At 38.0% G+C, this 24,661-nt stretch overlaps 2 protein-coding genes across 5 annotated transcripts in view; one reads left to right on the plus strand and one right to left on the minus strand.

Moving 5' to 3' along the window:
- The window catches only part of MTMR7 (myotubularin related protein 7), a 112,340-nt gene extending 100,500 nt beyond the window's left edge, over positions 1-11,840 (plus strand). For both annotated transcript variants that reach the window (XM_032162399.2, XM_032162400.2), the window contains 6 exons: positions 589-714; positions 2,857-2,906; positions 4,850-5,050; positions 6,363-6,503; positions 8,604-8,730; positions 10,621-11,840. In XM_032162399.2, the coding sequence (XP_032018290.1) occupies positions 589-714; positions 2,857-2,906; positions 4,850-5,050; positions 6,363-6,503; positions 8,604-8,730; positions 10,621-10,983 (1,008 nt within the window). In that variant the 3' untranslated portion in view covers positions 10,984-11,840. The remainder of the gene's footprint in view (positions 1-588; positions 715-2,856; positions 2,907-4,849; positions 5,051-6,362; positions 6,504-8,603; positions 8,731-10,620) is intronic.
- Positions 11,841-15,121: 3,281 nt separating this feature from the next.
- Positions 15,122-24,661, minus strand: part of VPS37A (VPS37A subunit of ESCRT-I) — a 50,500-nt gene continuing 40,960 nt past the window's right edge. For all 3 annotated transcript variants that reach the window (XM_032162403.2, XM_032162405.2, XM_058443313.1), the window contains 2 exons: positions 24,135-24,215; positions 15,122-15,694 (listed from right to left, as the gene is read on the minus strand). In XM_032162403.2, coding sequence (XP_032018294.1) covers positions 24,135-24,215 — 81 coding nt within the window. In that variant the 3' untranslated portion in view covers positions 15,122-15,694. The remainder of the gene's footprint in view (positions 15,695-24,134; positions 24,216-24,661) is intronic.

A 24,661-nucleotide genomic window follows, 5' to 3' on the forward strand; every position in this document is an offset into this window, starting at 1 on the left:
GACAGGTGTTTCGTTTTGGCTGTTTCTTTCCATAAATATACAGTCAAACCTGGCTGTGATGAGAGGTTCTGCCTTTTTTTTTTTTTTTTTTTTTAAGAAGAAAGAATGAAACATGGTAAATTTATTTAGAGTCCATCTCAAACACAGGAGGAAATATCCACCAAGCTCCCAAGAAGGAAAATACTTTAATGATATTAATGGATATTACTGGGGAAAAAAAGCAACATACAGTTTATGTTATTTTCTTAGAAGCACACTAATTTTTAGGAATAGATGGATCAGTTTTATAGCAGTCAGGACATCTGATTGTGGCAGCTGTCAATGCATATGACCTTCTCCTTCTTCAAGACACATCAACAGGAAGTTAGCAGAAACTACACATTTGAAATGTAATGACTACATCCTTTCAATGGCTTCTGTCTTAGAAGAAAAAAGTTCTGTCATTTTGATGGCACACAATAAATTCCAAAGCCACAGTTTGTTAAAGTCCTAACCTCCAGTGCCTCCAAATGTGACAAAGATGTAAAAAGAGGTTCTGCCTTTTTACAGCCATTCTTTGTGACTCTTTGTGGATCGTGTGTTTTCTAGGCAGTTTCAGAGGAAGGCGCAAGTGTGCTTGTTCACTGTTCTGATGGCTGGGACAGGACCGCTCAGGTATGCTCGGTGGCTAGCCTGCTGCTGGACACTCACTACCGGACTCTGAAGGGCTTCATGGTGAGTGTGGCCACTGGGCCATTCCCACAGGCGGTGCCTTGACCAGGAATGGACCCCTGTTTTTACAACTACTGGCAACTGCTGTTTTCTTGCCAGCATTATTTTTCTTTTAGTAGCTCAGGAAGATTAAAGGGGAAGAGATCAAATAGGCTTGGAATAAAGAGATGAATTTCTGGGATATTGAAACCATTTCAAGTCAATGCTACTGAGTGAGTTTTGGGTCAAATATAAAATATATTTGGTAGTTTGTAAGACAATTTTATATATCATTTGCTCATAAGTATTTCAAGTTTGAGGTAACATGAATATATAACAGAAAACTTTTTAGAAAAAATATTTTGGGAAGAAATTTTCTATATTGTGTATGCCAAAAGTCCTTGGTAGGAAAAACTGTTTTCACTCCAGGGTATGTTTTTTAAGTAGTCTTTCACACCCCTGGATGAGAATACTGAAAATTTCACAGCCTTTTGTTGTTGTTCTTTGCTTAAATGATGAGTATATCCTGTAGTTTGAACTTTTTAGGTGGGCATCAAAATGTAACATGTTGCTTTCAACTACAGAGTATTGTATAGTTGCCTGGGATGGTGAAGTTTTCACTAATCTGGTATAAGTTCCTTAAAATGAATTAACCTCTTAACCATGATTTGTAGAAAGTGCTTCAGTGAGTCATGAATCTGTGCTACAGAAGATGCTGACAAAGGAGTCCTAATGGAATATCTTTACTGCTGGGTCTCCATTATTGAGTAATATCAGCAACACCCTCGGACAAGAGGCAGGCTCCCTCTCTGGGATGTTTTTCTTTTTTTGGAAGTGTCTGAGAACTTCCAATTACCTTTGATAGCACTGACACCTCGAAGTGATACTCTTGCTTCAGATCCCTGCTGGACTGAGGTCAGGAGGGTTGGATTCCTTCATTTGCATTTGGAGAGTAAAGAGGTTGCCAGTCACACACTGCCCTTAGGGTCTTCTCCTGCACACATCCTTTTCCATCATCAGCTCGTTCTCATTGTGCCCCATTCAACTTACAACCCAAAGAAAATGTCTCGAGTTGTCAAGAACAGACTTCCACCAGTTCATATTTCTTTGTAGGGGTTAATCTCTGGCCACTTTACAGCATTGGGGATATTGATCAGACTATCCATATTACTTGACTAAACACTTTCGAAAATCCAGGCTGGGTGCGGTGGCTCACACCTGTAATCCCAGCATTTTGGGAGGTTGAGGAAGGAGGATTGCTGGAGCCCCAGAGTTTGAGACCAGCCTGGGCAACATGGCGAGACCTCGTCTCTACAAAAAATTAAAAAAAATTAGCCAGGTGTGGTAGAGCCCACCTGTGGTCCCGGCTACTTAGGCTGAGGTGGGAGGATAGCTCAAGCTCAGGAGGTCAAGAGTGTAGTGAGCCATGATCGCATCACTGCACTCCAGCCTATGTGGCTGAGTAAGAGCCTGTCTCAAAAATAAATTTTAAAATATAAAACAATATAAAATACAAAACCAAAGTAAACATTTAAAAATAATAATCTGGACTGCTTCAGACTTAGAAATTCATGTTAACCCTAATTTCAAAGCAGGGCTGAAGCTTCGAATATACCCCAAACCCCATCATTTTAGAATTGTTCTAATGTGTAGAAAAGATCACTGAAAAACTTCCCAACTGTTTTTTTGTCAAGAGGTTGGTAATTTACGTTACACTGAGAGGCAGCATCACACATTGGTTGAGATGGGGTTTGAAGTGGAGAGAGCTGGGCTGTGGTGTCTGCTTCCTAGTAGCATGATCATGGGCGGATATGAAACCTCTTTCCTTCAGTTTCCCCTTCTAAAAGAGTGAGAATACCTATCCTACAGTTAGAGATCATACGTAAAGCAATGTGAACAGTGCCTGGCACATAGGAAGCATTCAGTGGGTGGGGTTCCTGCATTTTTATACATCCATTTCCACTCACTGTTCCTATGGATGACCTTCAACTTTGCCCTTGCCATGTGCATCTCTATATGGGTGGATAATGCCTGTTCACGCATTTGCAGGTTACTCGAGGATGGGGACTTCCGCAAGTGCCTCTGAATTCCTCAACATTATTGGTTGTATGGTCTCTTATTTTTCGTTTGCATCTCTCCATGATATTTGTATTCTTTCTTGTGTAGGTATTAATTGAAAAGGACTGGATTTCCTTTGGTCATAAGTTTAATCACCGGTAAGTAATATTTAAGATTGTTGTTTTGAATGTTTAGAATAAAAGCACTGTTTCTGAAATTTTCAATTGAATATTTAGGGGAAAATCATCTTGTTTTTTAAGAGTTTGTGTCGTTTATTCAGAAAGCTCAAATTTTGTTGTATATGTCATATCAGATAAATGAAGTTATAACTGATTCCTCTTGGTAACAGCTGGGCAGAACTAAGTAATGTTAACTTGTTCTAGAAGAGACAGAGAATGCTTGTTCATTAATTGTCCTAGTGAGGATCAGCCTTCCCTTCCTCCTGCCATTCACATGTGACTTACTAAATTATTCCATTTTAGAAGTCCAGAGATTCACTTTAGTCTGCAAGTTGTGAACTGCCTGTGGAACAGTTTCTCTTTGATCTTCTATAGTCCTAAGGCATTTGTATCGGAATGCAGTTTGTCCCAGATGTCTCTGGAGAGGTGATGAAGGCTTCAGAGCCAGACACATCCAAGTCCAGATCCAGGCCATGGTATTCACTGTCTGGCCTTGGACATCTGTCTGTCTGACCTTTGGTCTCTCATCTGTGGAATGGGGATGCCGAAGCTGTTGTTTTGGGAGCCACCAGCCTCCTTTTGTCAGTGTTGATGATGCTTGTATTGTGTTCTGGCCTTCTCTACTCTTTGAATCTTAAATGGTATAGCTGTACTTAGTTTAGTCTTTGGTGATTAAATTTAGGCAGCACGTTTCATTAGTTTGACATATATTTTCAAATGTTTTACTGTGTTTTCTTAAAATTCTAAATGCATGCAACTGCTCAAGTATTTTTTTGTAGCTTTTTGCTTTTAGCATTAATTGATCACTAATTCTGTGATTTTCAAGAATTCTGTTTTTCTAATTTTTTTCCAGGAAAGCATAGGAATTCCATTTACAAATGAGAAAATTAAAGCCCTCAGTTAGATAAACCTCTTAACATGGGATTATTTTCAGTTTGGGGTTCTATTAATATTATATGCTAGGCAGTTAGGATCTCCAAGATAGGAGACAGACGACAGAGAGAATATGGAAATGACTGAAGTTCAGCTAGATAATTGTTTGATAAGGAAAAAATACATTAATATTAGACAACCCTTTTTAAAGCTACCAAAGGTGAGAAACTGTAACATCTGAGAAGTTTCTAGACGATTTACAATGTTCTGACTCTTGGGAAAACTCCGAAACTGATCATTGCTCATTTCTCTTCCTCAAGGTGATGATCTCTTACTAACACGGGGTTCTATATTGTTATTTTGTCTTTGATGACACCAAAACATCCTTTTGGATTCTCTGTAAAACTCACACAATAATGTAAAGGGCTAAGGAGTCTTCATTTTAAAATCAATACAAATTTGAGGAAGACGATTCTGATGTGCTCTTGAAAAGCAAAGCAATGGGAGATAAAATAAAAATACATGTGGAATCTGTGGTCACATGGAAATAAATCATGTGACAAGCTTTAACCGCTTTAGAAATGGGAATATTCCTGGCAACTTGGGAAACCACTATTTTTTTTTTCAAGTTGTCTTTTTCCTCATCCCTTCCCAACAAAACGGTGCAAAAAATGAAGAGCCCTAAAGTTGTTTGGACATTTCTTCTCACCCGCTCATAAAGTACAACATTTATTTTAAAAGTTCTAATGTACTTTTAAGGAATGAATTTAAAAATGCCCTTTTTCTGTGGAAAGTGTCTTTGAATTTTATTTCTTGCACTAACACTTTCTTTTGTAAGTATAACTTGAACACATCCCTTCTATCCAGACCTTCACTACAAAGTTGCTCTGGAAATTTGAAATTAAAAACTTAACTTTTCTACTTTTTTTTGTCATTGCAAGCTTGTAAGATAAGATTTATTTAGGAACTAGGGTTGCTTTTATGATTGTTTTTGCATTTATGGTTTTCTAATTTAAAACTAAATCTGCCTTAAATGCTTTGTTTTATAGATATGGCAATCTAGATGGTGACCCAAAAGAAATCTCTCCAGTTATTGACCAGTTCATTGAGTGTGTTTGGCAGTTAATGGAACAATTTCCCTGTGCCTTTGAGTTCAATGAGAGGTTTTTGATTCACATTCAACATCACATTTATTCCTGCCAATTTGGAAACTTCCTAGGTAACAGCCAAAAGGAGAGACAGGAACTCAAGTAAGTGTTTTGGTGTTTTTGGTGTTTAACTTTTATTTAAAGATTTTGATGACTGAGAATTTTAGGTGGCCTTTCATAATTTTGAAGACTTTTTTCATTTAGTCACATACCTATACTGACAGATGAGTTTTATTTTCTTTTTCCTGGCATCATTTCAGAAATGGTTTAAATGTCATCATCAACTGACAGATAAATACAGTTTCATTTTTTCCCTCAGTTTCTGCCTGATACACACAGACAGCTTGACAGACTTGATGCATGAATATTGAAAGAGAATTTTCTGGAGTCAAAAAAGTGGTTTTTGCATTTAAAAGGAAAAGGTTAGACATCTTTGGTGGCTATGCTACCATAATAAAAATTGCAAATTTAATTGGGAAAGCAAATATAAAACTAAAGCCAGAATTTATTCAGATTAAAACTGTATTGATTTATCCCAGAGTAAAAGTAGATAAAATGTGGACTTTAAAATAAGTGATAGTAAAAAACTTAACAACAACAAAGTGATTTAGGCAGTATAAATGAGAGAACATTTTTTAAATTTTCATAAAATGAAATGATTTTAACTATGGGGTATACAACATTATCAGATTTAATTTGGGGAACGATCAGTTCACATGAAATGGACTCATAAAGAAAATTAATTTTTGTAGTGGATACTAGTTTGTTTTCTCTAAGGAAGCTCAAGTGTGATTCCTGGTAAATGGAGATGATTTAGAAGGAGCAGAGTGTATCCTTTAGGGTCACTTGTTTTCTTGTACCTGACTAGCCAATTCTAACAGTATCTGCTTGGGTCTGAATATGGCTTTTCCACTTACTAGCTACAGGACTTTGGGAAACCACTTACTCTCTCTATTCCTCAGTTTCCTTATCTGTAAATTAGACATATCTCATAGCACCTCAGTGAGGATTAAATGAGAGAAAACATGTGAAATATTTAGAATAGTGTCTGACATATTATACATGTCCAGTGACTATTTGGGGGAAAAAACTCCCCCCAAAAGAACGGCTTAACACACACACACACACACCAAAAAAACAAAAACAAAAACAAAAACAAAAACAAAAACAAAACAAAACACTTAAAGGAATCGAACACCTTGTCAAGGCCAGTACAGATGGTGGTGAAGTTGAGATTATTACAGTGTTCTCCCTCTATACTATGAAGTCACCAAGATGATACATTTACCTGCTATCAAACAGACACGTGGTTTTCAGGTAACAATTATTAGTTCCTTTCCAGCATTAATATAACATATCTACTATGTGTAAGCACCAAAGTAGGTCATTTATAGACTTATTTTCTTTATAACAGGATTCAAGAAAGAACATACTCATTATGGGCCCACCTGTGGAAGAATCGGGCTGACTACCTGAATCCTCTGTTTAGAGCTGATCACAGCCAGACTCAGGGAACCCTTCATCTCCCTACAACACCATGTAACTTCATGTACAAGTATGTAAACCCTTGGGAACTTTGTAGCTATGGTATGAACTTGGATTCTGGTACCGTTTAACATTCAGAGATCAAAGTGTATGACACTGATATTTGAGGCTTTTGTTGGACACAAAAGACACCAGAGGGAGATGCTTGAATATCTGATCTGGTATTTTTGCCAGTGTCTCCTCTGCCTCTTTACTCCTCCTAAATGTGGAATTTTCTTCAGGAGGTGATGTTTTTTAATAATGATATCATAAAAAGATAAGTTCCAATTTATTTTTTTGAAAGCAAATGAAAGAGAATAATGCAAATGCCTTAAGTCAAATGTGGAATCACAAGTTTCAACAGTGATCATGACTTATTAAAGTTGGAGCAAAAGTAGTTGTGTTTTTTGCCATTCGTTTAAACAACAACAAAAAGGCCAAAACCGCACCAACATAATAGCTTGCCTTTTTGTCTCCACTGAATTAAGTCCTACTGGAAATACTTCCCTTGTGGAAATTACGTTAAGATTGTATGTATCAGCCGAGGCGGGTGGATCACCCGAGGTCAGGCATTCAAGACAAGCCTGGCCAACATGGCGAGACCCTGTCTCTACTAAAAATACAAAAATTAGCTGGGCATTGTGGCGGGCGCCTGTAATCCTAGCTACTTGGGAGGCTGAGGCAGGAGAATCACTTGAACCAGGGAGGCGGAGGTTGCCATGAGCCGAGACTGCGCCATTACACTCCAGTCTGGGCAACAAGAGTGAAACTCCATCTCAAAAAAAAAAAAAAAAAAAAAAAAAGATTGTATGTATGAGGAGGATGGGGAGAGCAGGGTGGCATCCTACAGGTTCTACTAGGTATGTGCTAGATATGTATGTTTTTTCCTTTGGCTTCCTTGCTAGGCTGGTATAATATGAAAAAACTCAAAGGTCGGTCAACAACAACAAAAGACTCACGCAGAATAAACAGAAACCCCATCTCTTTCTTCCTACTCACTCCTGACACAGACTTGATGGCTTTTCTTCCTGTATAGATTTCGTTTCTCAAAGTGTTTTTTTCTTAATTATTTCAATCTTTTTCTCAGAATTTATAGCAGAATATTCTATCATACTAAACAAAAGCCTCCATAGTGCAAGTAAAACAAGTTTTAAGAGCTGCTGACATACGATCAATTGGATTGCAACTAATTTATTATTAACAGCTAGTCAACACATATTTTATTGAGGATCAAACACTGTTCTGGGCACTGCAGATAAAACAATGACACCAAGTCTTTGCTCTCAAAGTACTTACTTATCTACATAAATAAAATAGTGGGTCTAAAGACAACTCTATGATAACACCATTTTTCTCATCTGCGCTCCAGTATGTTTTTTTGTGTAGGATAAAAAGGGACTTATTGGTCAGGCATGGTGGCTCCCGCCCGTAATCCCAGCACTTTGGGAGGCTGAGGTGGGTGGATCACCTGAGGTCAGGAGTTCGTGACCAACCTGACCAACATGGTGAAACCCTGTCTCTACTAAAAAAAAATACAAAATTAGGCATAGTGGTGCATGCCTGTAATCCTGGCTACTTGGGAGGCTGAGGCAGGAGAATGGCTTGAATCTGGGAGGTGGAGATTGCAGTGAGCCGATATCACACCACTGCACTCCGGTTTGGGTGACAAGAGCGAAACTCTGCCATAAAAAAAAGGGAGGGGGGTTTATTGCAAATGCAAATGTCAACTTTTAGTGGTAGTGATACAAAAGATAAAAGCTGCAAGTTTAAGATTCCCTTTGTAGCTGAACGATTCTAAATATACAATTTCAAAGTTCAAAACTAAGAGCCATTTTCTTAAAAGAAAATGGTTACATGTGCTATTTCAATTTTAGAAAAATGTATTCTGTGCTTTCTAATTCATATATACAAGTAGACTTCTCATAAACTTATTCTCTCCAAAAGGCATTTACTGACCCAAGAAAAAAAAATCAACATGAAATTATTACCTTAAGTAGTGGCTTTTTTGAGGCTGAAATTTGCATTTGGTTATTATTAAGACTGTGGTATCATAGATACCTTAGAAGACTCGAGGATGTGAATTTTCAGACTGTGATCAGGTGGTATCATGACACTCTGCCGTCCTTTCCAGGTTTTGGAGTGGAATGTATAACCGCTTTGAGAAGGGGATGCAGCCCCGACAATCAGTTACAGATTACCTAATGGCAGTGAAGGAGGAAACTCAGCAGCTAGAGGAAGAACTAGAGGCCCTGGAAGAAGTAAGACATACTTGCTTTGTTAATCTATTTTCTGTGCTTATTTCTTGAAGAGCAAGGCTTCATTGAAAGCCTCTTAAGATTCAGTGCAACACAAACATTTTGCATTTTTAGCCAGTAGAACACCTGAAACACAACCCCATCCAGGTCAGGACTCAGATAACTGAAGCCCAAACCTGGGCATTCAATGCATTTCACATATCTGGCTTGTGGCTCAGTTCCACAAATTTTTGGTTGTTCCTTATTTTAGGTCTACTTTTTGGTTACTGTTATTTGAGAGTAGTAAAATTAATTTTTTTTCCTGGAAAAGTGTGAAAAAGAATAAAATCAAATACATGTAAAAATCTTTCTCCACTTTTAAAAATTATGTAACTGTTATATTAATCTGTAATTGGTAATAGAGGAGATTGACTATAAAGTCTATCTTTTGGCTTCTATTAACTTCCCTGTACTTGGACAGGGAGGTTATAAGAAAATGCTTTTCCTAATTGGGTATCTTTGTTTCCAGTGGCACTACTGCAGTTTATGAACATCTTAGAATTCTGTTAGTCTATTTTAGCAGTCTGGCTCTTTAAAACTGGCTCTTCCTTATTACAAAGTCAAAATTCCTTAGGTTGGCATTTGAGATACTCTCTTTTCATCTTTTTTTTCCATGCTAATATTTAATGGTTTCTGCTGCTTGTATACAATTTAGACCTTCCTACCTTTGTGTTTGTCCTCTCACTGTCCCTCCTCCTGCCAGGAATGCTTACTAGCTATTACCGGAACGTCCAAGTTTAAATCTTTCACAGTCCTGTTAAAATGTTCCTTCCTCCCTGAAACTTACTCTGTTCTCTTCCTTCTAACCTTACCACTTCATCCCTCTTCAAGAACTTTTGCCTTTTTGAAATTCTTACATTGCATGAACTCTGCCTCTCTCTGCTCCACTACTACATGTTCCTTAGGGCTGGGTCTCTATTTATCTGTTCCTCACACTGCCCAGCACTGTGCTTTTGCACATAACCTAAATGAATGCTTTTTGAATGAACACATAATACTTGATCTTATAACACCTCCTCTGTTAACATCAAAACATGAAATCTGGTGAAATGTATTCTGAACAACCCAAATGTCCATGACATGATGAATGGAAAAACAAAATGTGGTGGTATATCCATGTAATGGAATACTGTTCAGCCAGAAAAAGGAATGAAGTACTGATACATGCTATACCATGAATGAACTTTGAGAACATAAGCTAAGTGAAGGAAGCCAGATACAAAAAGCCACATATTGTATGATTCCATTCAATTTATATAAAACATCTAGACTAGGCAAATCCATAGAGGAGATAGGAATGGGGAATGACTGCTAATTGAGTATGGGGTTTTCCTTTGGCAGGGGAGGTGATGACAGTATTTTACAATTAGTAGTGATCATTGCACAACCTTGTGAATATAACTAAAAACCACTGAATTGTATACTTTAAAAGGGTGAGTTTCATGGTAAGTGAATTGTATCTCAGTGTAAAAGTTAGATGATAAACACTTCATTCCTGATTTCTAAAAAATGTTTTTTGGGTTCATGCGATGAGAATCATCATTTGAAACCATGTCGGTATAGAAAAGAGGGAGACTAGGGTTCAGTGGGTGCTTCAACTGTGCTATATTGCTTATGATTGATTATAGAAAACCTATGTCAAGGCAGGTATTATCCTTACATTAGAGATAAAGAAAGCAGGCCTCACAGATTTTGTGCAAGGTCGTGAAGTCCAGGTTTGAACTCCCATCCCTCTGAGTCCCATGTTCTTACCATTATACCCACCTGGGAGGTAACAAATGCTAAAGGCATGCATATATAGAAAAAGATAAATTATTTATGATTTTTCCCCTGAAATTGTTATTTCTTTCTTAGAGGCTGGAAAAAATTCAAAAGGTCCAGTTAAATTGCACTAAGGTGAAGAGTAAGCAAACTGAGCCCAGCAAGCACTCAGGGTTTTCTACCTCAGACAACAGCATAGCCAACACTCCCCAGGATTACAGTGGGAATATGAAATCATTTCCATCCCGGAGCCCTTCACAAGGCGATGAAGATTCTGCTCTGATTCTAACCCAAGACAATCTGAAAAGTTCAGATCCAGATCTGTCAGCCAACAGTGACCAAGAGTCCGGGGTGGAGGATTTGAGCTGTCGGTCTCCAAGTGGTGGTGAGCATGCACCGAGTGAAGATAGTGGCAAGGACCGGGATTCTGATGAAGCCGTGTTTCTCACTGCCTGAAGTTTCCCTTGGGAGTTCCAAAGTAAAGGACACATAGCAACACTTCCAAAAAGAAGGGAACAAGGTAGTTTATCATAAAAACAAGAAATGGTACGTGTCATTGAGAACTATTTTAATGCAGCTATGAAAAGGGAAAAAAGTGCCCAGTTCTTGATTTCTTAGATACTGAGGAGGACGTAGTCATTTATCAAATATAAGGAAAATTATTCACCATTTTGAAGCTCATCCTAGACTATGAAAATTATATTCACTGCAGAGCAATTACTTCTGTCATTACCTGAAGTGATCAGAATATATCTTCCTTGTCATAGCATGCATCTCTCAAAAAGCCTCCACTCCTTTCCCTCACATCTGTGATCATCATGAATCTTTTAGTTCACTTCCAGATGCATATTTTGTGTTTTCTAAAGCATCTGACATTATCCTCCTTTCCGACCCTCTTATACATATGTCTAAAACAGGCACATTGGTGAGATGCACACTTTTTGGTTAACAGATGTATTCCTAAGGAGCTTTTAATTGCTTATCTTTCAGGCATAATCATCACTTTAACTTTTCCTTAGAGCATATATTTTGAATTGTTATTTTGTTGTTGTTCTCTGAGATCTACAGTCTGTTTCTCCCCATTATTTAAAAATTCTAAACCTTGTATCTCACTTTTTCTCTAAAACTGATTTAATAGCTAACAAGGTAGAAGCAACATTCATTCTCCTGGTCTTATAGATGCATTTAAGTATCAGCTTTCTTGTAAGAACAACCTTTTATTACTATTCTAGAGACTACACTACCGACAGTGTGGGCCAGCCACCAGCCTGATCTCAAAGTATCACATCATAAAGTTAGTAGGTAAAACATCTGTGAGGGAAAACTCAGTTTCAAGAACCAGAGAATTGGGTTGTCATGTCTGTTTAATGAAGGGAACAGGTTTCGTAATCTATCATTTTAGAAATTATGTAACTGGCTAATATGGTTTAATTAACCTTAGTAACATCTCATGACCACTGACTGCTGAGTTCTGAAAAGAATTTTTGTTTTGTTAAACTGCACACTTGAGGGGGAGTCCCTCTCCTGTCTTATGAGTTAAAAAAGACTTCACTATGTGACCTAAATGAAACTTAGTGGGGAAAAGTGGCCATGTTTGGACATAAATAAATGGTATTCCCACTGTATGTTTTTAATATATTAGTACATTCTAGAATGTAAAAGGATTAATTTAAACATCACAATTTACATCAATATTTTGAATATGTGAAAGGATTAATTTAAACTTTACAATTTACATCAGTATTTTGAATATGTGAAAGGATTAATTTAAACTTTACAATTTACATCAGTATTTTGAATGTGATTTTTTATGGGAGAATGTATTACATTTCACTGAAATGAGGACAAAGTCAAGAGGGCAAGAAGGCAACATTGCTGATCTCTCTAGTATGAAAGATTTGGAGGGAGTGTTGCAATATATATGAATGAAAACATTTAATTGTGTTCATCATATTTAAAAATAGAATATATTAGAGAACTGTGATATAAAAGTACTGTTAATGTAAAAAATAAAGCAAGTGTAATTCTTTCAGAATATAAAATTTGGGCATTGTCTGCTGAGCAGTTCCCGAATTAAGTACAAGGAATGTTTATTCATTTTCTGCAATATACTGTATGTAATAGGGAATACCTTGCTAAAATAAAACTTAGGATATAGTGGTAATGGCTTTCACATTTTTACATCATAACTCACTTCACAACCTTCTTGGAGCTGTCCACTCTTAGAAACTCTGTTGCCTAATATTGAGGATGCAGCTTTAATTTCTTCCATTTGACAGTGTATGTCTATAAAAACAATAAACATTAAAAAAAATGACAAAGTATCTATGCCAAACAGCACTATGCTTTTATTTGAAAAGCAAATAGTATAAATATTTGATGTTTTAAAATGTAGTTTTTTAATACGACAACTTCTACATCAGTCATAAACTTTTAGTCCCCTCAACTTTTTTACAAGACATTATAATTTATGTAACATGTTTGTCTACTTATTAGAAGTTAACCTAGCACTGAGATTTATATAAAAGGTTACATTTATTGCTTATTAAAACTTTACTATACTTTCACAGTATGAAATAGGTAAGACAGAATTTTGACCATGACCCAGCAAATCAGTAACTGAGCTTTTTACAGAATGGAAGCTGATGATCAGAGACAGAAACCATAGAATAAATTTTTATTCTTTAAGAGCACATTAGTTTACTTTCTTCTCCTAAAAATAAATCTGAGCTGTCCTTCAATTTAAGCATATATATGGGTCAAGCACCCTCTATTCTGATATAAATTTCCTAGTCTAAATTTATGCCTAGAAATTTCTTTCAACTAACTTTGAAGTGGGTCTCTTTAATTTCTGTCTCACTGATTTACAATTTTCTTCTATTTTGAGATATTAACCTTTAAATCTCTACCTATGACAAATTCCTACACTGATTAGTCTAGTAACTCCTAAGTATTCCTCTATAATTCTGATTTCTATCTCATCTTGTAAAATCAGAATACAAACTTTGACATGCATTTCATTTTTCCTGTGGCACTGCTTCTCCAATGTGGCCAATTTTTATGAAGAAAATATATAGCCATAAAATTAGAAAAAATGGTCACTTAATCTCTGTTGCAAAAACAGAACCCACATTCATAAGGGCATATTCAAATGCAGATTCTTTTCATCCTGGGTGACATACATATATAACCTTTATGTAAACTGATTTGTCTATTTGTTAAATGCAGGTAGCTGTGATCAAACTCCTCTGTTTCATGACTAGGTTGTAACAAGGTTATCTAATGAATGAATTTTGAAGGAGAACCTAAGCTGTGTTAACTGGTATAGAATGAAACTGGGATAGTTCAACTTTAAAGAATAAAAAACAGAGATGAACTACTCATGTGATTATGTAGAAGATATTTACTCTGTAAGAAAATGTTTCTTTTTTTTTTTTTTCTGTTTTTCTGGTGAAAAGGAAAGCATCTAAACAATGTTTATCTTTGTACAGTATTTCCACAATGCCTTATTCCTAGTAGGTACTTAATAAAATAGATGATAGATCAAATGAATTAATTAATCAAATGAAGGGCTGTGGTATGCTCCTCCCTTGTTATGGGATACATCTACCTGGTTTCTGGGAACCTGACTGTTGGCAAAAGATTGAGACTGTTATATCTTCCATTGCTGTAACTGCTGGGAAAATTAAGCTCTGGTGGCCAGTGCAGTAAGGAAAGGTTTCTGAATACCCAAAAAGACTATCATAAATTTGAAACACTCTTACCTCAGTTATCTGTAAATCAGGAGTAATAATTATTCCTTCCTCATCTGGTCATTTTGAAGATTTAACAGCATGCCCTTAGCACAGTGCCAGGAAGACAATTATTTTCTGTATCTAACATTGTATCTTAGTCCACGTGAGTACTTGCCCTCCACAGACAGACTAAATATTAAGCATGTTTTAATTCTAACGAAATAATTTTGTTTTTCCTGTAACTTTATTGCCAAAAACATGAAGAACTAAAAAATATAAAAAAGACAATCTATATTGTATGCTGGTGTCGGGAAGACAATCATACTGGGATGAAATTTAAGCAAAATTATGCATTAGTTTGTTTTGTAATTTAGATGGTACCTTACCAAGCCTGAGCTACATAGTTCACGGCATTTTCCTTTATGAGCTTTCGGGGCTTCTCAAGAAATACGTTAATTTTGTGACATGGTACAGAAGCAAACTGCTCAACATAGTACACAAGAACACTCAAATTCATTAAAAATCAGGATTACTTAAAAATTAAATTTTACTTATTACTATAGCTTTTCTCTTAGGAAAAGATAACTCACAGTAGAGGTCAGAAAAGTTCATTGACTTTTTTGTGTATAGATTTAGTGTTTATTAACATAAAGATTGTTTTTAACATTAGGAATTTAGAAAACCTATCCAACCACAAACCTACCAGATACTTATTATTTTTTTTAAATTAGCATGAGAATTTGTGTTGGACTGGTTTAAATGAAAGGCAACTTTTTTTTTTCTGTTAGGTAAAATATTTACTTGTATTGCTTCTTAAATGCATCTTTAGTTTTAAAAATGAAACAATATATAAGAACAGCTGGTTTATTCTTTTGATTTATTGTAGGTATTAAAAGTTTCTTTTGTGAGATGGCACATAGGCAGGTTTGGTGTTTCCTAACACTATGAATACCTTAAATTGCTTCTGAAAGTTTTATCCACAAAGAAAGAAAAATAAGGGTTTCCTCACAGTTGAAAATAGTTTTTCAAAAAAGGTTAAGAGGAAAAAAATCTAAATACCATTCTTGATAAAGAAATGGAACTTCAAGTTAAAAATACAAATTTAAATGAAGTTATATAAAATATTAAAAACTAGCTAAAAGTACATGCATAGGCATTTAATCAAGATAAGAGAAACAGCAGTGGAACTTAAATATGATAGGATTTATCAATAATAAATAAACATTTCAGTGCAAATAGTGCAGAAAAACTTCTCAAAGATCACAGCAATCATTCTAATCTGTATAAAATCAGTCTCAGTTCTGTATACAATCTATATAGGATATCTGTGAATTTAGCCACTGATGAAATGCCAGTTTGCAAACCATAAATATAAAACAGTGTTTAGTTTTGTGTCCCATTTCTCTCTTGGCAGTTCATGTTTCCAGGAAAATCTAGAAAGAAAACAACAAAAAAACCCCCTAAGATTTAAGAAGATAAATATGTATCTCTTTACATTATCTTCCAATTAAGACTTGCCCATAGTGGCTCCCAGGCAAGATGGCCGAACAGGAAAAGCTCCAGTCTGCAGCTCCCAGGGAGAGCAACACAGAAGGCAGGTGATTTCTGCATTTCCAACTGAGGTACCTGGTTCATCTCATTGGGACTGGTTAGACAGTAGGTGTAGCCCACGGAGGGTGAGCAGAAGCAGGGTGGGGCATTGCCTCACCCGTGCAAGGGGTTAGGGAACTACCTCCCCTAGCCAAGGGAAGCCTTGAGGGACTGTGCTACCTAGCCCAGATACTACGTTTTTCCCACGGTCTTCACAACCTGCAGACCAGGAGATTCCCTCAGGTGCCTACACCACCAGGGCCCCGGGTTTCAACCACAAAACTGGGTGGCCATTTGGCCAGACACGGAGCTAGCTGCAGGAATATTTTTTTGTGCCCCAGTGGTGCCTGGAACGCCAGCGAGACAGAACCCTTCACTCCCCTGGAAAGGGGGCTGACGCCAGGGAGCCAAATGGTCTTGCTCAGCAGATCCCACCCCCATGGAGTCTAGCAAGCTAAGATCCACTGGCTTGAAATTTTCACTGCCAGCATAGCAGTGTGAAGTCGACCTGGGGCGCTGGAGCTTGGTGGGGGGAGGGGCGTCTGCCATTAATGAGGTTTGAGTAGTCCCTTTTCCCCTCACAATATAAACAAAGCCTCCTGGAAGTTCAGACTGGGCAGAGCCCACCTCAGCTCCAAAAAGCCACTGTAGCCAGACTGCCTCTCTAGATTCCTCCTCTCTGGGCAGGTTATCTCTGAAAAAAAGGCAGAGGCCCCAGTCAGGGGCTTATAGATAAAACTCCCATCTCCCTGCAACAGAGCACCTGGGAGAAGAGGCGGCTGTGGGCGCAGTTTGCGCACACTTAAACGTTCCTGCCTACCGGCTCTGAAGAGAGCAGCGGATCACCCAGCACCACGCTCTAGCTCTGCTAAGGGACAGACTGCCTCCTCAAGTGGTTCCCTGACCACTGTGCCTCCTGACGGGGAGACACCTCCCAGCAGGGGTCGACAGACAGCTCATACAGGAGAGCTCTAGCTGGCACTTTGCAGGTTCCTCTCTGGGACAAAGCTTTCAGAGGAAGGAGCAGACAGCAATCTTTGCTGTTCTGCAGCTTCTGCTGGTGATACCCAGGCAAAAAGGATCTGGAATACACCCCCAACAAACTCCAGCAGACCTGCGGAAGACCGGCCTGTTAGAAAGAAAACTGACAGAAAGCAATAACATCAACATCAACAAAAATGACGACCATGCAAAAATTCCATCCGAAGGTCACCAACAGCAAAGACCAAAGGTAGATAAATCCATGAAGATGAGGAAAAACCAGCGAAAAAAGGCTGAAAATTCAAAAAACCAGAATGCCTCTTCTCCTCCAAAGGATCATAACTCCTCACCAGCAAGGGAACAAAACTGGACTGAAAATGAGTTTGATGAACTGACAGAAGTAGGCTTCAGAAGGTGGGTAATAACAAACTCCTCAGAGCTAAAGGAGCATGTTCTAACCCAATGCAAGGAAGCTAAGAACCTTGATAAAAGGTTAGAGGAATTGCTAACTAGAATACCCAGTTTAGAGAAGAACATAAATAAATGACCTACCTGATGGAATTGAAAAACACAGCACAAGAACTTCGTGAAGCATACACAGTATCAACAGCCAAATTGATCAAACAGAAGAAAGGATATCAGAGGCTAAAGATCAACTTTATGAAAAAAAAAACATGAAGACAAGATTAGAGAAAAAAGAATGAAAAGGAACGAACGAAGCCTCCAAGAAAAGTGGGACTATGTGAAAAGACAGAACCTATGTTTGATTGGTGTACCTGAAAGTGACAGACTGGAACCAAATTGGAAAACACACTTCAGGATATCCAGGAGAACTTCCCTAACCTAGCAAGACAGACCAACATTCAAATTCAGGAAATACAGAGAACACCACAAAGATACTCCCCGAGAAGAGCAAACCCAAGACATAATTGTCAGATTCACCAAAGTTGAAATGAAGGAAAAAATGTTAGGGGCAGCCAGAGAGAAAGCTTGGGTTACCCACAAAGGGAAGCCCATCAGACTAACAGCTGATCCCTCTGCAGAAACCCTACAAGCCAGAAGAGAGTGGGGGCCAGTATTCAACATTCTTAAGGAATTTTCAACCAATAATTTCATATCCAGCCAAACTAAGCTTCATAAGTGGAGGAGAAAAAAAAGCCTTTACAGACAAGCAAATGTTGAGGGATTTTGTCACCACCAGGCCTGCCTTACAAGAGCTCCTGAAGGAAGCACTAAACATGGAAAGGAATAACCGGTACCAGCCACTGCAAAAACAAACCAAAATGTAAAGACCATTGATACTATGAAGAAACTGCATCAACTAATGGGCAAAATAACCAGCTAGCATAATGACAGGATCAAATTCACACATAACAATATTCACCTTAAACGGCCTAAATGCCCCAATTAAAAGGCACAGACTGGCAAATGATACAGAGTCCAGACCCATCAGCATGCTGTATTCAGGAAACCCATTTCATGTGCAAAGACACACATAGGCTTAAAATAAAGGGACAGAGGAAGATTTACCAAGCAAATGGAAAGTAAAAAAAAGCAGGAGTTGCAATCCTAGTCTCCGATAAAAAAGACTTTAAACCAAGAAAAACCAAAAAAGACAAAGGAAGGACATTACATAATGGTAAAGGGATCACTGCAACAAGAAGAGCTAACTATCCTAAATATATATGCACCCAATACAGGAGCACCCAGATTCATAAAGCAAGTTCTTAGAGACCTCAAAGAGACTCAGACTCCCAAACAATAATAGTGGGAGACTTTTTAACACCCCACTGTCAGTATTAGATCAGTGAGACAGAAAATTAACAAGGATATTCAGGACCTGAACTCAGCTCTGGACCAAACGGAATTAATAGACATCTACAGAACTATCCACCCATAATCAACAGAATATACATTCTTCTCAGCACCACATAGCACTTATTCTAAAATTGACCACATAATTGGAAGTAAAACACTCCTCGGCAAATGCAAAAGAATGGAAATCATAACAGTCTCCCAGACCACAGTGCAATCAAATTAGAATTCAGGGTTAAGAAACTCACTCAAAACCACACAAGTACATGGAAACTGAACAACCTGCTCCTCAATGACTACTTGGTAAATAACGAAATGAAGACAGAAATAAATAAGTTCTTTGAAACCAACAAGAACAAAGACACAATGTACCAGAATCTCTGGGACAGAGCAAAACTGTGTTTAGAGGGAAATTTATAGCACTAAATGCCCACAGGAGAAAGCGGGAAAGATCTAAAATCAACACCCTAACATCACAATTAAAAGAACTAGAGAAGCAAGAGCAAAAAATTCAAGAGCTAGCAGAAGACAAGAAATAACCAAGATCAAAGCAGAACTTGAGAAAGAGACACGAAAAACCCTTCAAAAAGAAAAAAATGAATCTAGCAGCTGTTTTGAAAAGATTAACAAAATAGACCACTAGCCAGACTAATAAGAAGAAAAGAGAGAATAATCAAATAGACAAAATAAAAAATGATAAAGGGGAGATCATATGGGTGTGGTGGCTCACAGCTGCAATCCCAGCACTTTGGGAGGTCGAAGTGGGTGGATCACCTGAGGTCAGGAGTTCAAGACTAGCCTGGCCAACATGGTGAAACCCCATCTCTACTAAAAATACAAAAATTAGCCAGGTACGGTGGTGCGTGCCTGTAATTCCAGCTACTTGAGAGGCTGAGGCAGAGAAACCCAGGAGGTGGAGGCTGCAGTGAGCTGAGATCGTGCCACTGCACTCCAGCCTGGGCAACAGAGTGAGAGTCCATCACAAAAACCAACAAAACAAAACCAAAAAAGGTCACCACTGATCCCACAGAAATACAAACTACCATCAGAGAATACTGCAAACACCTCTACACAAATAAACTAGAAAATCTAGAAGAAATGGATACATTCCTGGACACATACATCCTCCCAACCAGGAAGACGTCAAATCCCTGAATAGACCAATAACAAGTCCTGAAATTGAGGCAGTAATAGCCCATCAACCAAAAAAAGCCCAGTACCAGACTGATTCATAGCCAAATTCTACCAGAGTTACAAAGAGAAGCTGGTACCATTCCTTCTGCAACTATTCCAAACAAAAGAAAAAGAGGGACTTCTCCCTAACTCACTGTATGAGGCCAGCATCATCCTGATACCAAAACCTGGCTAAGACACAACAACAAAAGAAAATTTCAGGCCAATATCCCTGATGAACATGGATGCGAAGATCCTCATTAACATACCGGCAAACCGAATCCAACAGCACATTAAAAAGCTTATCCACCACTATCAAGCTGGCTTCATCCCTGGGATTCAAGGCTGGTTCAACATATGCAAATCAATAAACGTAATCCATCACATAAACAGAACCAATGACAAAAACCACAATTATCTCATAGATGCAGAAAAGGCCTTCGATAAAATTCAACACCCCTTCATGCTAAAAACACTCAATAAACTAAGTACTGATGGAATGTATCTGTAAATAATAAGAGCTATTTATGACAAACCCACAGCCAATATCATACTGAATGGGCAAAAGCTGGAAGCATTCCCTTTGAAAACTGGCACAAGACAACTCCTATTCAACATAGTATTGGAAGTTCTGGCTAGTGCAATCAGGCAAGAAAAAGAAATAAAGGTATTCAAATAGGAAGAGAGGAAGTCAAATTTTCTCTGCTTGCAGATGACCTGATTTTATATTTAGGAAACCCCACTGTCTCAGCCCAAAACCTGCTTAAGCTGATAAGCAACTTCAGCAATGTCTCAGGATATAAAATCAATGTGCAAAAATCACAAGCATTCCTATACACCAATAATAGACAAACAGAGAGCCAAATTCATGAGTGAACTCCCATTCACAACTGCTTCAAAGAGAATAAAATACCTAGGAATCCAACTTACAAGGGATACGAAGGACCTCTTCAAGGAGAACTACAAACCACTGCTCAAGGAAATAAGAGAGGACACAAACAAATGGAAAAACATTCCATTCTCATGGATAGGAAGAATCATCGTGATAATGGCCATACTGACCAAAGTAATTTATAGATTCTATGCTGTTCCCACAGAGCTACCATTGAATTCTTCACAGAATTTGAAAAAATACTTTAAATTTCATATGGGACCAAAAAAGAGCCCATATAGCTAAGACAATCCTAAGCGAAAAGAACAAAGCTGGCGGCAGGCATCATGCTACCTGACTTCAAACTATACTACAAGGCTACAGTAACCAAAACAGCATGGTACTGGTACCAAAACAGACATACAGACCAACAGAACAGAGGCCTCAGAAATAACACCACACATCTACAACCATCTGATCTTTGACAAACCTGACAAAAGCAATGGGGGAAGGATTCCCTATTTAATAAATGGTGTTGGGAAAACTGGCTAGCCATATGCAGAAAACTAAAAATGGACCCCTTCCTAATCTTATACAAAAATTAACTCAAGATGGATTAAAGATTTAAACGTTAAGACCTAAAACCATAACAACCCTAAAAGAAAACCTAGGCAATACCATTCAGGATATAGGCATGGGCAAAGACTTCATGTCTAAAACACCAAAAGCAATGGCAACAAAAGCCAAAATGGACAAATGAGATCTAATTAAACTAAAGACCTTCTGCACAGCAAAGAAACTATCATCAGAATGAACAGGCCACCTACAGAATGGGGAAAATTTCTGAAATCTATCCATCTGACAAAGGGCTAATATCCAGAATCTACAAGAAACTTAAATTTACAAGAAAAATACAACCCCATCAAAAAGTGGACAAAGGATATGAACACTTTCATAAGAAGACATTTATGCAGCCAACCAACATGAAAAAAAGCTCATCATCACTGGTCACTAAAGACATGCAAATCAAAACCACAATGACATACCATCTCACACCAGTTAGAATGGCAATTACTAAAAAGTCAGGAAACAACAGATGCTGGAGAGGATGTGGAGAAATAGGAACACTTTTACACTGTTGGTGGGACTGTAAATTAGTTCAACCATTGTGGAAGACCAGTGTGGTGATTCCTCAAGGATCTACAACTAGAAATACCATTTGACCCAGATCCCATTACTGGGTATATACCCAAAGGATTATAAATCTTTCTCCTATAAAGGCGCATGCACGCGTATGTTTATTGCAGCACTATTCACAATAGCAAAGACTTGGAACCAACCCAAATGTCCAACAACGATAGACTGGATAAAGAAAATGTGGCACATATACACCATGGAATACTATGCAGCCATAAAAAAGAATGAGTTCATGTTCTTTGCAGGGACATGGATGAAGCTGGAAACCATCATTCTCAGGAAACTAACACGGGAACAGAAAACCAAATAATACATGTTCTCACTCATAAGTGGGAACTGAACAATGAGAACATATGGGCACAGGGAGGGAACATCACACACTGCAGCCTGTTGGGGAGTGGGGGGCAAGGAGAGGAATACCATTAGAAGAAATACCTAATGTAGATGACAGGTTGATGGGTGCAGCAAACCACCATGGCCACGTATACCTATGTAAAAAACCTGTACGTTCTGCACATGTATCCCAGAACTTAAAGCATAATAATAAAAAAGATTTGCCTATAAAATAACTTGACTATGAGGGAATAGAGGTAAGGAAGGGATTCGAGTATGTGCATATAAATGAGCAACTACTCTGTGGCTACTTCTTCTTTAGCTGGCAGATATGCAAAGTTGGTATCAAAAATCAGCCCCTACCCTTAAGGAATTTATAGTATGATTTGGAAAGTAACATATAAAACAATTCATTGTGAGCACTAATGTTACAAGGAGCAGAAATAGTTTACTGGACATGAGAAATGCCTGTCATTTCTTTTCCTGTACCCTAGTCCCTGTTTTAGGGAACCGCTCATGCTCTCTTCTCATAATCCTCTCCCTCAGCCCAGTTGACTGGGCAGAGGACCACAGGATACCAATTTCCAGGCCAAACCGACTACACTAGGATGGATAGCTTGCCCATACGGGGTCAGTTACTTTCCCAGGGAATGTTCTAGAACTCCAGGGACCCTTGTTTATCTCCATTGGCTGTTTGAACTGTGAGATGATATAATCATCGATCTCGACTCACTGTAAGCTCTGCCTCCCAGGTTCACGCCATTCTCCTGCCTCAGCCTCCCGAGTAGCTGGGACTACAGGTGCCCACCACCAAGCCCGGCTAATATTTTTTTGTATTTTTAGTAGAGATGGGTTTTCACTGTGTTAGCCAGGATGGTCTCGATCTCCTGACCTTGTGATCCACCTGCCTCGGCCTCCCAAAGTGCTGGGATTACAGGCATGAGCCACTGCGCCCGGCCAGAAAAAATTTTAAAAAAGAACAGAGACGCAGAAATAAGAAACAAGCAAACAAGCAGCTTCAAAAAAGGTGTGAGAAGAGCTGTTTTGGTCACTGAGTGGCTGTTTTCACTCTCAGGTGACTATACTCTCCTTCATTTTTACTCTATAATAAATCCCTGTCCTACCCAATAATACCTTTTACTTAAGTTTGTTGGGGTGAGAACTATTCTTGCAAACAAATCATTCCTAAAACAAAATAGGTGCAGCGGAAAAGGAAAGGCATCTTAACATCAGGTACGAGCACAACCAAAGATACCGTGGTAGAAGGAAGAATGTGCCACGTAAGACAATGCAATGGAAGGGGAAAAAGCAAAGTTAAAATGGGTGATCTGAAATATATGCGAGATTATGGAAATCTTAAAAGCAGATGAATTTGGCATGGATACTGTCATTACTAGGGATTCATTACAGGTTCTGGAGTAGAGCAAATTTTATCATAAAAGTGGTATTTTAGGAAGATCATTCTCTCAGTGCCGCATAGGAAGAGAACCCTCAAGTCATGGGGACAGGCGAATTATTAGAGTAATCATGGTGTGGGATGGAAAAAGAGACTGGTTCACTTTAACAGAAGAAATGACAAAGGAGCCTTCTGAGAAATGTTAGCCACATGACAGGTATACTCTACACACCAGGTCAGAGAAAGGAACTGACTATAACTTACAATTCTATATCAGCAGTTAATGTTAAAAAAATCTCTTTCATGCCAAGATCATACAAAATATCCGAAAGATTTCTACTAATCATATGTTTGTATTATGCTTATTATATAATACAAAGCATTCTATGTTACACAGCACAATAACTATAATGAGAGAATTATGCTTAAGGCTGATGAACAGGCACCATTAACAACATGTCTATTTAAAGAATACTGATGCAATAACCTTGAGACTCAAACTTGAAATACAATTTACCTATAGTGGAGCATGAAATTGGCTGTGCATTGCTATTGCCTGCTGAAGTTTCTCTTCCTTGGCTCTTCTACAGTGGCAAATCTAGAAAATAAATTTTTGAAAATACCAGTCAATTTTACAAAGATATGCCTACTACTTTACTTCCTACAGTATGACAGGAATCTTTTAACTTGTTGCTATTATTTTATGTTTTCAATGTTGAAGATAGCTAATAATCTAATAGCTAAAATTATTAGATTATGAGCAAATTCATTTCATTAGCACTAATGTTACCAGGAGCAGATAATACTTTGAATGGGACATGAGAAATGCCTGTCATCTTCTTTCCTGTACTCCAGTCCCTGTTTTAGGGAACCTCTCATGCTCCCTTCTCATAATCCACTCCCTCAGCCTAGTCGACTGGGCGGAGGACCACATGACACCAATTCATTTTGAATTAGCTAGTAATCTAATAATTGAATGTTAAAGATAGCTAATGTTGAAGACAGCTAAGAATTTAAGAATCAAAAAAAAACAAAAAAACGCTC

Source organism: Hylobates moloch, unplaced genomic scaffold (genome assembly GCF_009828535.3).
Source record: "Hylobates moloch isolate HMO894 unplaced genomic scaffold, HMol_V3 SCAFFOLD_8, whole genome shotgun sequence".
Taxonomy (NCBI): Eukaryota; Metazoa; Chordata; class Mammalia; order Primates; family Hylobatidae; genus Hylobates; species Hylobates moloch.